This window comes from Vicugna pacos, chromosome 2, assembly GCF_048564905.1.
Source record: "Vicugna pacos chromosome 2, VicPac4, whole genome shotgun sequence".
NCBI lineage: Eukaryota > Metazoa > Chordata > Mammalia > Artiodactyla > Camelidae > Vicugna > Vicugna pacos.
The window spans coordinates 11073330-11089472 of NC_132988.1; the positions used below are offsets into that span (position 1 = coordinate 11073330).

The 16143-nt window shown below is 36.9% G+C and overlaps 1 protein-coding gene across 1 annotated transcript; it reads right to left on the reverse strand.

Annotated features, from left to right (window-relative positions):
- Positions 1 to 8335: 8335 nt before the first annotated feature.
- On the reverse strand, positions 8336 to 16143 carry FGB (fibrinogen beta chain). Its single transcript, XM_006213175.3, has 9 exons — positions 15869 to 16143; positions 15621 to 15641; positions 13079 to 13270; positions 12412 to 12595; positions 11279 to 11506; positions 10620 to 10733; positions 10128 to 10253; positions 9615 to 9900; positions 8336 to 8999 (listed from the first exon to the last, which is right to left on the reverse strand). The coding sequence occupies exons 1-9, from the start codon at positions 15938 to 15940 to the stop codon at positions 8768 to 8770; spliced, it is 1455 nt and encodes a 484-aa protein (XP_006213237.1). The 5' UTR covers positions 15941 to 16143; the 3' UTR covers positions 8336 to 8767.

Genomic DNA, 16143 nt, shown 5'->3' on the forward strand with positions numbered 1-16143 from the left:
CTCTCATTATTCTAAGATGAACTAACTAGCTTCCCATCAAATCTGTTGTGTCTTCTCTGTTTCTCATCCTGGTCAGAGGCTGTATTTCCTAATCTAGAAAACTCAGCCTCCTCCTCAGCTTCCACTTTTCCTTCAGTTTCATCATCCAATCTACTCCCGAAACATCTTCTACCCTAAAAATGGCCATTCGTCCAACACTTTTGTGCTCTGATGCAATCTTGTGTTACTCTTTTCTCATTTGGGCTGTTTAACCGTCTCTTAACCTCTCGCTTTACCACCATTGTTTTGCTCATTCATTCTCCACAAAGTTACCTTTAAAAAAATAGATCACATCTTTCTCCTGCTTAAGGTCTTATCTTTAGGTTGAGTTAACACTTCTTATCTTTGCATAACAAGCTGCTTCACCAATTGACCTCTTTTCAGCCTCTACAATCATTCACATTACACTTCAGTTACAGTACATTTCTCAACGGTATTGGAAAACCAGTTTCTATAATGACTCCGTGTCTTTCCCAAGCTGCCTGGAAGCCTCGCCTTCATCCCTGAAAATATAGCTCAGTAATTAATCATTCTTATATGACATTTTCTGGAAGAGCAATACTTTATTCTAAAAGGTTTCCAGAAACTGAAAGTAAATACGTAACTAGAATGAATACATGAATCAAAATTTAAGGAATTTCTTTTAATAAAAGTTGAATATGACATCAACAGATACAGAAGGGATTTATGTATTTAGCTGGTGGATGACATGGGTGATCTTTAAAGTTCCTCTTAAATTTCTGAATTGATGAAGATTTTATTGGGTTATTACTTTGTGACAGATTTTGAATGACGTAGTGAGGAAAAAAAAATACAGATTCTGCACTCAAGAAAGAGTACTTAGGTTTCCCAGGTCATGGCATGCAAAAGGAGGGCACTAAGGATGACTAGAGGCTGAAAGATGGAGCTGTGGATCTATCTAGGTGTGAAATTAAGAGATAGCTGATTGGAACCCTCCCTTAAAGCCCACTATAGAACATGGGACCAGGAACTGTTCCCTGGGCCCTCGGAATTCTTGTTCATATCTCAAAAATAGCACGATCGGTCCCTAACTAAAAAAACAATTTTGTTTATGTTATTACGGCACTAGATTGTAAGTTCCTTTAGGCCAGAGCTCATTTATGTAGTATTTCCTGCCGTACGAAAGAATGTCTCACTTAACGCCCTGATTGTTCAGATGAGTTTGTAAAGTTTCTTTAAATATTTTTATTGTTTTCTTCTTTTAAATTTAAATATTTAGTTAACTTAGAATTCATTTTAATATGTTATAAAGAAGGTCTCCTTTTGTTTTCTTGTGGGTGGATAGCCAGTTACACTGTGGTCATTTATTAAAGCATTCTTTGCTGGAGGAAGTGACATGGCAATTTTGTTGAATAAAACGTTCTCTGGCTCTATAGCTAAACTCTCTCCAGAGCTTACACCGCTCTGCTCACGCTTTAAAGTACAGCTTTCGGATGAAGCAGTCTCCTTCTTACCTTTCACTTGTTTTCTTTTTGCCTAGAAAGATTCTAATTTCAATTTTTACTTCTTTTGTTTGCCCTGGGGGCTATTTAGGAAAGTCTTTCTTAATTCTCAGTTAGTTACTTTTTTAGGGGGTTAGGGTGAGCTATCTTTTTTTTCCTTAACCCTGACCTCATGTGGAATTGGTGAGTCATCTTTTAATTATTAATTTCCAAGCGGTTTATAAACTATTTAGTTTAATTCTTTCATTCCATTTTAGAACTAAGATATTCTTTGTGGACAAGTACATGATTAATGTTTGTGATCATTTCATAGGCAAAAAGAAGAATGTATATTTTTACATTTATAGGTTACAAAGTTTTATATTACCAAGCTTTTCAATGGTAATATTTAAATATTCTATGTCTTTTCTTTTATGTAATTGATCTATTACATTTTGAAATGTGCGTGTGTATATATGAACATACTTTTGCATGGACGTACATGTTTGTATGTGTGGTCTGCGTGTATATAATAAGGTCTCACTCAGTGGTTTTGCATATATGTGTTATCTTTTTTGTGTTCTAGTAATTTTGTTTCATGTGATTGACTCTTTTATTATCTAGGACATGAAAGTTTATGCCTGTTATAAGTCCTCCATGGACTATACTTTTTGTCATTACATAATATCTCTCTTTTACTTATTTCATCCTTTTAAAATTGAGTTCCACCTTGTCAGGTATTAATATCGCCATTACTCCCAATTTCTTTTCCTTTACATTTGCCTGATATCTTTACAGGTCATTTTATTTTTAACATTACTTTATCACCTTTTTAGAAGACTTTCCTGAAGTGATAAATACATTTTTAAATAGTTTCTAAAATTTTAGTGTTGTTTCCCCGTCCTTAATTTTTTGCATGTTGTTCCTTTATTTCCAAACTTTCTTTATCACTTAATTTAGAAGATTTTCTTACACGTGACGAATTTTTTAAAAACACTTTTATTTTACATTTACTTTGAAATCTTTTTTTTGTTTGTTTCTTCTTTTTTTAACTTCTGCTCACTGACTCATGGTGCTCCTTCCCCGCCAGCCCCCTCAAAAAAACCAAAAACCCTCTTAATCTGCAGATTCTATTTAGGTTATACATTTCAAAATGACCTCTGGTTGAATGACTAAATGAATAAAACAGATAAGAATCTGAAAGTTTTGCCAGGAAGTTACTGGTTTTTAAATGTTTCTGCTTCAGAGGAAAATGCTGAATTAGAGATTTTGGTCTTGAGTAAGAAATGTAAAAAACCGATCAGCTATCTCTTAATTTCACACCTAGATAGATCCACAGCTCCATCTTTCAGCCTCTAGTCATCCTTAGTGCCCTCCTTTTGCATGCCATGGGACCTGGGAAACCTAAGTACTCTTTCTTAAGTGCAGAATCTGTATTTTTTTTTCCCTCACTACGTCATTCAAAATCTGTCACAAAGTAATAACCCAATAAAATCTTCATCAATTCAGAAATTTAAGAGGAACTTTAAAGATCACCCATGTCATCCACCAGCTAAATACATAAATCCCTTCTGTATCTGTTGATGTCATATTCAACTTTTATTAAAAGAAATTCCTTAAATTTTGATTCATGTATTCATTCTAGTTACGTATTTACTTTCAGTTTCTGGAAACCTTTTAGAATAAAGTATTGCTCTTCCAGAAAATGTCATATAAGAATGATTTTAATTGATCATTATTAGAGTTCCTTTAATAAAGATGAGTACATTCTATAAGCTGACTTTCTTTGATGAGAAAGCAATAGTTTAGGGGGGTTCACAGAGTGATGATAAGGAGCACCTCTGGGACTGACGCTCACAGCAGTGTTCTTACAGGCTCTCACCACCTGCTTTCCCCACAGAACTTATTATAAGTTCTAGGATAATGACAGTGTGGTTCATAGATAAACATGAGAATATTGCATATAGCATTTAATTTTAATTATTCTCCCAGTAGTATTGCTGATCTAATTATACGCTGTCATGGGTTCCCATTATAACCAACAAAATACATTTCCGATTTAGTAGCTGACACTAGGGGTGCAGCTGGTGAATCAGAACAAGACAAAGCCAGCCAAATTCATTATTAATCTCAAACCATGTCTAGAAAAGCCTGAAAAAAAAAACACCATATTAATACAAGTACACACAGGATGCAAAAATCGTTAAGCTAAATATTTGTTATACTTGAACAAAGGAATACATCATTTACTGTTTGCTGAAACAGCTTGAAAAAATAGCAACATTTAGATGTCGGTACAGATTATACAAATTGCTTGTAGGTAATGAAATTTACACAGAAACCATTTTGGAGATATTTTATTTATTTATTCACACATTTATTAACTCACCTATATCGTCTTTTTGATTGAATCCCAAAAACTTTATAAATCTCATTTATGGAGAAAAATCTTTAATTAATTGCAAGTGATGGTAGCAGGAGCCTTAAACATCACAAATGGGAGTAATATGGTGAGGAGTTTGCATCGTGAGGACATTCAAATTAATTCTCATTTGAGAGAGCTGGACATTATATTTTCAGTATCCACATAGTAAAAGCAACACTTTGAAACCACAGAGGCAAGAAAATTTAAGATAACCTGCCAGATCTGAGCTGAGAAATACTCAGCTATTAAACTGTGGGCTACCTATTCATCAGTTCTTTGCTAAAGGTGGCTCCACGCTGATTGCAACAGAGCACTCTGGAAAATATTTGCTAACTCCGCCTTCGGCTCTATCTACAATAGGTCTATGACCTCAAGGTTGCATGCCTACACAAACTCTTACAAAACTGCATTAAAAGTGTCTCCTTTTGAGAGATAAAGCGAATGTAGTAAACAATTGGTAAATCTAGGTGAAGGGCATGGAGGTATTCATTAAACTGTTCTTGGAATTTTTCTGTAAGACTGAAAGTTTTCAAAATAAGAAGTTGTTGGAGAAATAAAGATAATTCAGTCTAAAGACAAGACAAAAGAACATATTACCTGCTGGTCACATCTTGGTTGGGAGATGAGAAAGGGTACAGTGGTTAATATTAGGACCAATTAAGACTATTTGCATAAGCATATGACTCTCCCAGTCTAATCACCTAGGAAATAAAATATTTAAATAAACAGGGGGTAATATCATGTCTCTCTGCTCCTACATACACAAAGAATGGTTATAAATGTATATAAAAGGTGATTATGCTAATAGAAAACTGGGGGAAGGACATGAAAAGAAACTCTCAAAAGAAAGTAGACAGGTGGTTATTAAACATTTTAAAATCTCTTAGTTGCACTAATAATTAAAGATATGAAAATGAAAGCAATTGTCAATATTTTCATCATAACATTCAGCATTCATGAGGGAGAAGAAAAATAAAAAAAGGGAACACCTCTGATTCTGTGTGCCAGAGGTAAACTGATACAATCATTATGTTTGTTTGGCAAATTGTTTGACAGTTGTTTGACAAATATATTTATTTAAAAAGCTTTTAAATGACAAAACTCTTTATTTTCTCTTGAAATTCTGCTTCTAAAAATTTATTCTAGAAGGAAATAGACAATAAGCTACATTATAGATAGTACAATACAGATAATATATGTGCCAAAATATGTAGAAGGATGTTAATTGCAATATTGTCTTTATTAGAACAAAGTCATAAAAATCTAAATGTCCAATGACAGAGACTAGCTTAAAAAAGTTAGAGTACATGGCACATGATGGAATTTCTATGGCCATTAAAAAGCATGTTATGAGAAAATAATATTATAGAAGAATAGTAAGTAACATGGAAAATTTTCCACGACACAATGTGAAAAATTCAAGTACTAAAACATATACAGGATAACAAGAAAAATATATGTCAAGATATTAGCTGCTTCCCTTTTAGTGCTGAAATTATAAGCAAATGTGCTTCTCTTCTGTATTCCCCAAAATGTCTGCAAATAACATACACTTCTTTCATTATTTAAAACCACAATGAATGCTGTTAAAATTAACAGAAATTATTCCATTTGCTGAGTTTAGCCGTAATTACACACTAGCACATTGACATTTGGTGCAGAGTTGAGTGACAGCCTCAGTAAACTCAACCAGGGAGCATCAAATCACCCGGCACAGCGAGGGATGGATGGTGTTCAGATTTCACAGTTGCAACTGTGTAAAATGGTAGGTAGCATCTTTCATTTGTTTCTACATCTCAAAGAACCTCAAAGTCCAAGTAAAGAATCACCGGAGACTAAGAGACACTGGAGTAGGAATAGTGGTTCCAGAGTTCGCAGACCATGTTGTTAAACACAAGTTGAGTCTTTAAACACACCTAGAAATCATAGTAATTTCAAAGACGACCAGTTGCTCTACTTTTTGCCTTATGGTCACCATTTGAGTGGAAAAGTTCTAGATAAGAAAGATGGGCGTCTCGGGTAAATGCAAATGTAGCCTGTGTCATTCACTCCAAAATCCAGCTACGGATCAGAATCTCTTGGGGACATTTATGTAAAAATACATACTCTTAGGATCTTCCCATGTAGAGACTCTGTTGTAATAAACCCGGGTTGACACCAGGAAATCTGTACTTTAAATCAGCTCTGCAGGTTTAGATGATCAGTGTGCATGACAGTTGATGTGCAATGGTTAAACAGAAATGTCAGCTGAGCGCCTGAGGCTCTTGGTGTGTGAAATAATCCACATTTTCACCCCATGTGGGGGAATCTGTTTCAGCTTAAAAAACAATGCTTTAGTTACATTGGTTAGCTGTTTTGTTGTTCTTAAATGCAGAGGAACTAAAAGTTTATGTCCCAAGTGCGTATATCCTTTATAGCTTGTTATACACATGCAGTCTTAAGTGTATAATAAGTATGTTGTAGTTCCCATGCCTTAGTGTGGGATGAGTAATTTTCAATGCATCTTTTTTAAATCTTCATAAAAGTCATGAGTTAATCTTTTAGATACTGTCTTTTATATTCTAACTAGGGGCTACTACATTTTTTTAAATTGAAATATAGTCAGTTGCAATGTGTCGATTTCTGGTATACAGTCTAATGTCCCAGTCATGCATATATATATACATATATTCATTTACATATTCTTTTTCATTAAAGGTTATTACAAGACTTTGAATATCATTCCCTGTACTAGACAGAAAAAAATTTGTTTTTTTAAGCTATTTTTATATATGGTGGTTAACATCTGCAAATCTCAAACTCCCAAATTTATCCCTTCTGACCCCCTTTCCCCCAGTAACCATAACAACTGTTAACTAGGGGATATTATCTTTTGATTGTATTCAAAATTGTAATACTTGAATGGGCAAAATCCAATATGTAGCATTTCTTACCAAATGATACGTTAAGTAGGCTTACTTCTTTCTAGATAGATATATTACCCAGGCATGGTCTCTGTGTTTCTGTTATTTGCACATTGACTAAGAATTGACGACCAAATTACCTACTTTAGTGGATTTTAACCTGTGGCTTTACTTTAAACTCTCAAGGGATTCGCTCAGTCCTGAGTGCATAATGGGGCTGAGCAAAGGTCTGAGGGATCCTGCCCTTAGCCTGGGCTCTTGCTACCTCCCCATCCTTAATTCTGTGGGCTTCCACTGTCCCTCAGTCTTGCTGCAAAAGTTCTGCTTTCAAGTATTTTGCCTGTTGAGTTTCTACGTGTTCCTTTTTTGGAAAATGTGTTCTACATAAAAAAAAAAAAATCTATCCAAGATCTTGATACTCACTGGATTTAATTATCCAATACTTATAAGTTTATGAAAATCAGCCTTTCTGAGAGACTGATGATTCTGGAATCAAAGATGAATAAGAGCTAATTATTAGCGAAGGAGAAAGATGTGTATATCAGGTAAATTGCAGTAACTGGAAGGATTGAAAAGGGACAGTAATTAGTCAGAAGGTGATGGGGGGAAAGATGCTGTTAACAATGGGAGTATCGTATGTTGTTAACAAAGGGCCTGCCCTTTCCTGGAACAGGGAACAATTCGCTGTGACAAAAATGTAGATGTATAGTGAAGGCGGAGGAGGGGGTGGCCAGGAGACAGTGCTGGGACCAAGTAACAAACCATTTTCATTCCCAACTAAGGAATTTGGATTCTAACACTTAGATAACAAAGAGTTAACATTAATCAAGAAACTAACTTGGTCAGAATTTTCTATTTTTAGGACAATGTATGTGAAGGCAGAGTAATAGAATAAAGGTAGGGGTGGGACAGAACTTATGTCCAGGAAACCAGGTCAAAGCTGAAGCTGGATATGATGAGGAATTAAGAGAGGGATGGCATTTCCGTGATAGAAGTTAATAGCCTTTGCTTGGATGCGATGGAAGATGAGCTTCAGGACGATCAGTTTCTATGAAAGTCAGTGGCAGTGATGCTACAGGAGGGAAGGGGAACCGTGGGTCCCAGGGTTGCCCAGGGCAGATGGAGAATATGAAGTAAGAGAAGCAGTGAGTTGATGGGGAGAAGTAGAAAGAAGAGAAATCCGCTTCTATTTTAGTTCTGGTTGTGACTACGTAGAAAACAAAAACCCAGTGGAGGCCAATAGGTTTAATTTCCAGGTGCGGGAGGCAAATGCTGCTTCTTGCCTCGCCTGTTACCCTCAAGAAACAATGCTGAAGACTTGACCATGTCTGTCCCCTTGGGACCTCTGCTCCCCGTGTCTAGCTACCTGGCAGAGCAGTGGCTTTTCAGGGTAGAGTGAGATTCTGAACATGCAGGTGTCCGGTGCCAGATCACTAGCTACTTGAGGTTGGGACTGCTTCTCTTTTCTTACAAGTTTAAAGCCTGACTCAGTGGCCCTGTGGATTACAAAATAAGGAAACATTGACTTATTGTAACAGAAACCGATTTAATGAATAAATCCTGTTGAATTTTCTGTGAAGGATCTTACATAAATAAATAGAGGTTCAAAGTGGACTTTCAAACACAAGTATTTAGTCCACCTCAGTTTTCCCACAAGGGTAGAAAATTCCTCTTCCTCATTTAAAACTTTTCACAATCCAATGGAACTGAAATTATGAACACTGACTGTCTGCAATTATTCTTTTAGTTACTTCTTGGTGCGCAGTATAAATGATGAATACGAAAGAAGATCATGGGCTGCTTTTAATGTCATTTATCCTAAATACTTTTCCCAAAAAAGCCACATTTACTAATTTTTGATAGCTTTAGAGGGATATAATGTTTGAAAGAAAATTCTGATGACATGAGAATACAAAAATGTTGTTACATAAGGCAGAATAAAAATCTACGTTCGGGGACTATTGCTCCGGGAAGAAGGGTCTGATCTTCATGGACATCTTCTTCATTGAGTACCAGGACCCCTTCCAGTTCATCCACACCACTCCGTCATCTGTGCCGTGTTTCGCCATGTCCCAGCTGTAATGTCCACCCCAGTAGTATCTGCCATTGGGATTGGCCGCGTGGCATCTGTTATACCACCATCCACCACCATCCTCTTTAGAACACTGCTTTCTGGGATCTGTAGTTTTCCTGAAAGGAAATTTGTTTGGGGTGATTAGAACTGTTGTGCTGTCAAGGCAATTCTTTGCAAAGCACCCAGAGAACAGTGCTACGAGCGGCATTCCTTCCCTCTGGTTTTGTACATAAAGTCACACTAGTACACCAAAGGCCTTCTCTGCCCTATAGCAAGAAAAGGAGAGAACTGGACCTATGTGGCAAATTCATCTACATTCATTACTTTACCCCAAATTGCTAGCTTTCAGATCCTTTAGTGTTACAGGTCCCTGGAAAATGAAATGGAGATTTCAATATATACCAACTAATACAGAGATAAAGGAATCTGTCTAAACACTCACTACTTAGGAAGTTACTGTGCTCGAATTCCATGTGTATCTCTTACGGTTGCATGACTTTGGGTAAATTACTTCATCTCTCTACACTTCATCTGTAAAATGAGGCTAAGAATGGCAACCTTAGAGCAGAAATGCTTTAGAGGGATCCAGGAAGGGCTTGGCACAGGGGCTGGCACACAGGAAGTACCCAAGAAATGATGGTTATGTTACTTTTGACATCCACTCCCATCAGTGGCTGCAAGTGGCAATATTAGCATGGCGGGGGCAGCAGGAGGGAAGGGCCAGCACGTACCAGCCATCGTTATCTCTGTCGTATGTGCTGAAGAACATGCTGTTGTGAATGGTCATGGTCCGGTTTTCTCCCACCAGTTGAGAAGCCCCTTCTAAGAGGGCATTGCCGGCTGTTCCCTTGTAGTTGCTCACTGACAGTTGGTATTTGTTGGCCTCGTTCTGTACAGTGAATCCTTCATAGATTGCCTTCACCGTGTCGCCTTTCCAGTCCTCCATTTCAATCAAAAGTTTTGTGGGCCCCATTCTGGTAAGCTGGCTAATTTTTTCATTCCCAAGCCAGTACTCGCCTAAAGTGAAATAAAAATACATTCTCACTAAAAATAAGAACTTTGGAAACCCAAAACTGCCTTTCTTCCCTTATCATTGGCTTTTATACTCTTTTTATAAATTCTTCTTGACCTCCTAAGACTCCTAAAAACAGACTGCTAATACTTTTCACAGTTTCAACACATTTTCAAATGGAAAAAAAAGTATTTGAAATGGAATGATTTTATTTTGTACTCCCAGTTTTTACCTGGCACACCACAGTATTTTTTCCCATCTGCATTGGTTGCAATATTTCCAAATCCTTGTCTGTATGGATCCCATTTCCTGCCAAAGTCAACACTACCATCTTGACGGTTCTGAATTACTGTCCATCCTTTGGTTGAAAGAAACAAAAACAGCACATATTATTAACCACTAACAAATAATGTCACTTTAAGGGGCGTGTGTGAATTCCTTGTCCATTTAATTTAATGAATGCCACCTATATTTAGTGCTCCAAAAGAGATCCACTAAGAAAATAAACATGAGAGGAAGACTGTTACACTCTTTGGAAATTACAAGGGCTTTATCTTACCCCAAATTGTGAATCACAGACATTTTTAGAAGTTTAAAATAGCAGACTGAATTCCAAATCAAATAGCTCATTGCTTGTCATGTTAAAGCTAGGTTTTATTTCCTGGCATTTTTGTATAATCAACATAATTTCAGCATAGTTGGTCAACAGCTATCAAACACTTACCTCCTCTTTCTGTTTTCATATCACAGTAGACTCTATACGGTTTGATAGCACCTTCCGGCTGAATAAGATACATTTCAGATGTTTCACCTCCATTCCTGATGATTTCCTCACATTCTGCAACCATAAGATAACGTATTATATTTAGGGACCGCAACATAATTACCTGGCCTGTAGTCACTCATTCTACAATATAACTGATTTCGTAGGAATTAAAAATGTTTTATTTTAGATATCTGAGAATACGTTTCAGAAAATCTTCCTTTTACTGAAAATCAAGCTCGGATTTGAGGAACTCTGTCTGCCTAGGGGATGGAAAAAAGCCCTTTTCCACCTGTTGGGTCCTGTGATATCTGTAAATTTCCAGCACACACAGGATGGAAAACTTCATTCCTACATCTATGGTTCCACCGTCTGTCCAAACAACAGTGTATATTATACCCCTGTAGCTACCAATGTCATTGCACTGCTCCTACTCATCAAAAACTGGCGAATGCATTAGGCTAAGTCAGAACACAGCATGCTGGGGATAGCTTCAGGACACGCTGAAATGCCATTAGGATCTGTTGGGGAAAACCCACTGGACTTCCTTTAGTTCTCTTATTTTTAGAGGGTGTGAGTTCTTCCGGGACCCTCTAGGAATAAGTGTGTGAGCTGGTTACCTTTGCCAGACACCACGGGAATGTTGCAGGTGACCGTGCATGGGGTGCGGCAGTATTCCATCTGCGCCGAGACATCCGATTCTAACTTTTGTATTTTGCTTCTCAAGTTTTCCAGGATTGAACGGAGCACACGAAGGTTTGTTGGGATGTTACTGTTCACAGTCTCATCTATGTATAACTGATGCTTCTCCAGCTCTGAGGAGTACTCATTTACTACGTTTTCATTATCTGGAAAAATGAAATTACATAGGGAACAGTTAGCATTTCCTCTCCATAAAAGAAACTAAATGTATTCACCTGCAGAACTGTGATTTGATTTTTCTGAGAATAAACTAACAGACACTGAATGATTATCAGGAAGTCATGACACGCAGTTGTCCTTAGGAGAGATTATTTGGCCTATGGCACAAATCAACACACAGTCTAGCTACTAAAGTAGTAATTTACCTTAGATTGAGCTAAAAATTAAGCTTAATAATAAACACAATAGGTTGATTATTTCTTTGGTGAGGAGAAAAGGAGAAAGCAGCATGTAGGCCTTCCATCTCAGAAGCTCAACACCTTACGGAGTGGATACGCTTGACTTACTTATCCATCTCACATAAGTGCTTGAAATTTACAAGAGAGAAGCCATGATCCCTTTGAAAAGTGTCCAAATTTGGATATGCTACTCCCTGAGACGCCTGTGCCAGGCTCACTCACTAGCTGATTCTGACCACCGAGCCAATCGCACTCAAAATTCAGATCTCAAGTTTCAAAGATTAGGATTCTTATCTGCAATTCAGTTGAGTATATCATGGATGACCCGCTCATATTCAAAACCTCAAATGTTAAATCTATGAATGCTAAACTTTCACACTGTCTCAGAGTCGCAGTTTCTTATAGACTAAAAATAGAGATTCGATGGTGAAATTTTTCCTAGACAGTCACCCTCGCTGGTACCACACTGGGAAGAAGAGCTGAACAGTGCTTATCTGGGGGTTGCAGGTAAAGATGCCTCAGTGAGGACCTTAGGGTCACCAGGCTCATAGCGACCTTCTTAGAAATTTGAATCTTCTCATAACTATCCATTCCCACAGTCTAACAGTTTCCATTTTATAGCAGAATCAAACAGAAAACACAAGGATATCTACCTTTTATTCGCTTCTCTCTCTCTTTCCACATGTTTCTTAGCAGAGTCATGTACTGAAAGGTGGAAGAAGAGGTCTGGGAAACAGACTCTATATTGCTATTTAACTCATTTACACTGTTTTTGATGGGTCTTTCCTGTTTTAGCAAAGTGTCTTGCAACTGACATCCTGTAGGACACAGCACGCCCTGCAAAACAAAGAAAACAGCCAACATTAGGGGAAGGATCTGGGTTATGGATATTGGTGAAAACAGCACAGAGTGAAAATTCAATGATATCATTCGCTGATATAAAAACTTGCAATTTGATGTCTTTATGTAGGAGTAGAAGTTCTAGAGTCCTCATCATACTCCTATGAAGATTAAAAATGATCCTTACCACAGAGGGTAGCTAGGCTACGAAAATATTACCATCTGAACAGGCGAAGTGGACAAAATACAAAGGGACAGGCAATGCCACGTGTCCTAATCTGTAACCTTGGGCTCAGACCAGAGAAAACTAAAAAAACACCCTTAACCCAAGGCCCAATAAGTTTATGTTTGTATTTATATCCAAAAGAAACAAGTAACAGTGATGGTAACGTGGGTCAGCGCGACATCAGGAAGACGTGATGAATGCAAGCATCCTTTGCCTGGAAGGCCCGGCCCTGCGAGAGACAGCAGTGTACCCACCAGGTCGTGGTCGGCATGCAGACAGCCTCCAGCATCAGGGGGTTTTCTCTCCACTTTCCTCTGGCTGGCAGCTACTTTGGGTGGACGAGCCCGATAGCCACCTTTGCTGATGGGAGGGGAGACAGGTCTCAGACTGGGAGCTTCTTCCCTATTCCTGTCATAGGGTCGATGGCCACGGGCATCCAGACGAACCTTCAGGGAACCATGCAGAAATAAAATGCAGAGTGTTACAGACGATTTGAGATGTAACTATTCCAACACCCTCGTTCTACAACTTAGGTTATCAGACAACTGATGATTTGCTGAAGGTCCATCAACTGGTGAGTTGTCGTTGCTAAATCCATCAGTTCCTGAGGCCTCTACAGTAACAGTAGAAAGAACAGCGCAAAAAGCCACTGTGCTTGAGGTAGTCTTTAAAAAGAGGACTTAAACTAAAGATGCATCCAACAATGAAAAACAACGACCTCAGATTCCTGAGTTCTATACACTGGAACGCACAATAGTAAGAAATCTACACTGTCAGAGGGAATAAACATTCTCAAGCCACTTGGATTCCTAAATTCCTGTCATTATTTTTTCACTTCCTATTTTTATGAAATGATGATTAATTTGGCTAGCTCCTCTATGATTATATTTAAGAGGCAACAAACACAGCTTTATTAAAAGTGGAATTTACCTGAGATTGATTTGTAATAAGACAACCACTGACTCTAACATGTCTAAAGAGGAATAAGGTGTTCTGGAGCCAGACTGCTGGGTTTCAGGTCTTGACCCTACCACGTACTAGCTATAAAGACCTTGGGCGTGTCACTTTACCTGTAAAGCAGGGATAATAATGGTATCTACCATATATGATGATCATAAGGATTAAATGACCTATTGCATATGACACCCTTAGAAGAGTACTTGGCACATGTTAATTACTCATTATTATTTTTATTGCATTCACACTTAGATGCTACAATGAATGGCTTCTCCACTATTAACTCCAGTCTTATCCTTATCGTCTATAAACAAAATTGTTAACCCGTTCTCATGAAATTTCTCACATGATTTCTTTATCAAAGGCCATGATTTTCTCATATTTCAAATAATTCTCAAGGCATGCACATTACAATTAAAATTATATTTGCTAACTTACAAAATATTACATTAAAAGATAGTAAAGTAAGAAATATGCAATGCAATACAAAAGTGCCAGCTTGGATTAAACTGTATTATCATACGGTCTTTGTCAGTAATTACACCTTTGGGGGCTGAATTACAAATTAACAAAAGACTAGATTTGAAGCAGAGACTCAGCTCTCTAGCTGTTTCGTGAGCCTAGCAGTCACCGAATGACTCTGGAATTTTGCGGTCATTTATTCAGCAGCTTGTAATAATTTGTAACATTTGGTGGAAGAATGCTAGGCTTTAAACCCAGGCGGATTAGTTCCAGATTCCCCTGCTTAACTGGTGAACTTAAACTACATCTGTTATGTGTGACTGCAATTAAAAAAATGTATGAAGATTTAGGGAAAATACACATATTTCATACTGAAGACATGGTCCCAGCCAGAGATGATCTGTTCTAACAGGAATTTTATGAAATGTGACTCATCTGTTTATTACAAATCCAATTGTAACAGAAGAAAAATATATTCTTTTTATTTCAGAGTCCCATTAGAGAGGTAGCATGGATGATCTAGCTTTACTAGAGAAAAGGAAACGAAAAATATTTAAAACAATTGTGTAGGTATTTAGGTTTATGAAGAATACCATCTCTGTGTATTAATTGGTGAGCAGAATGTAAAAATACTTAGTCAAGTACTTTATTCGGTCAAGTACTTTATAAAAGTTTACTCTTACACATTCTTTACATTTTTCTTTCCTAATCAATTAACCAGACAACTATCTTTTTACATGTATAGTTTGATAATTAAAATATTTAGGTTCCATTCAAATGCAACATGTGATCCGAAATGAATCTCTTCATTGAAGAATTACTGTGTCCTTTTATTTATAATGTGGCGATATTATGCAATGTACAAGAAATTTGATCAGGCGTCATCTGATAATAAAATTAAAATTCTTTAAATATTCACTTCTCTGAGTGCATTTTTGTATTTTTGACATCTCCAAACCAACAGGAATAAATTAGCAAAGACAGTGCTTAAAGGAAAACTGTTTGCCAAAGGAATAAATTAAATGGAGCTCTATATTTCATAACCACTAATACTAACAATAAATAAATTTCTCATTTAAAAAAAAAAAACACAGCTTTTAGTTTTCTATCGCCACACTTGATCTATTCTGCTTTTAGATATAGTTAACAATTTTCATTCATAAATAGTCAGTAATTTCAGGGCCCATATACTACCATCCTTCATGAAAGAGTCACCTAGATTCCACAGCTTTTTTTCTTTAAAACACTGCTCTTTTATTATTTTACAGTCTGCAAAATTTTCAGAGTTTTGTTCTCATAACTGTCATAACGTATTGTTAGAACTAAATGAAAATCGTAGTACCCAGGCTAACAACAAGTGAGAAAAACACATCTTACCTTAACTCTGTCATCTTCTTCCTGGGAAAATAAAAGTGACAAACCAGAAAACAAGAAATCATTATTTTGTTTTATATAAGAAATACCAGGCAACATTCTTTTTTAAAAAATGGGTCTTGAGATTAATCATTCAATCTCATAACTAAAATCAATGTTAATTTCATTAAAAATAAATACAAATATTATGCTTAGGTTATAGTTTCTATTAATCATGTTAGTAAGATATAATAATAACATTTAAAAGTTACCTCGTCGTAGTCAGTGGCAGCTTGGGACTTAACAATAAAAATGCAAAATAGAAACAGGAATAGATGCTTCATGGTTTTAAAGTTTTGGAAGTTCCAAGAAGCCGTCCTTTGCTTGTGAACTTAACTGAGAGAGCTTCCAGCCTACATATATATACCTGAATCCCCTGCTGGGTATGCCTTTAGAAGTGGGGACCTTCCTTAGTTAATGTTTAATTTTTTGGTTCACTTGTTGGCTGAACCATTTTATCCCTTAAGCAACATCTTCCCAGCAAGAC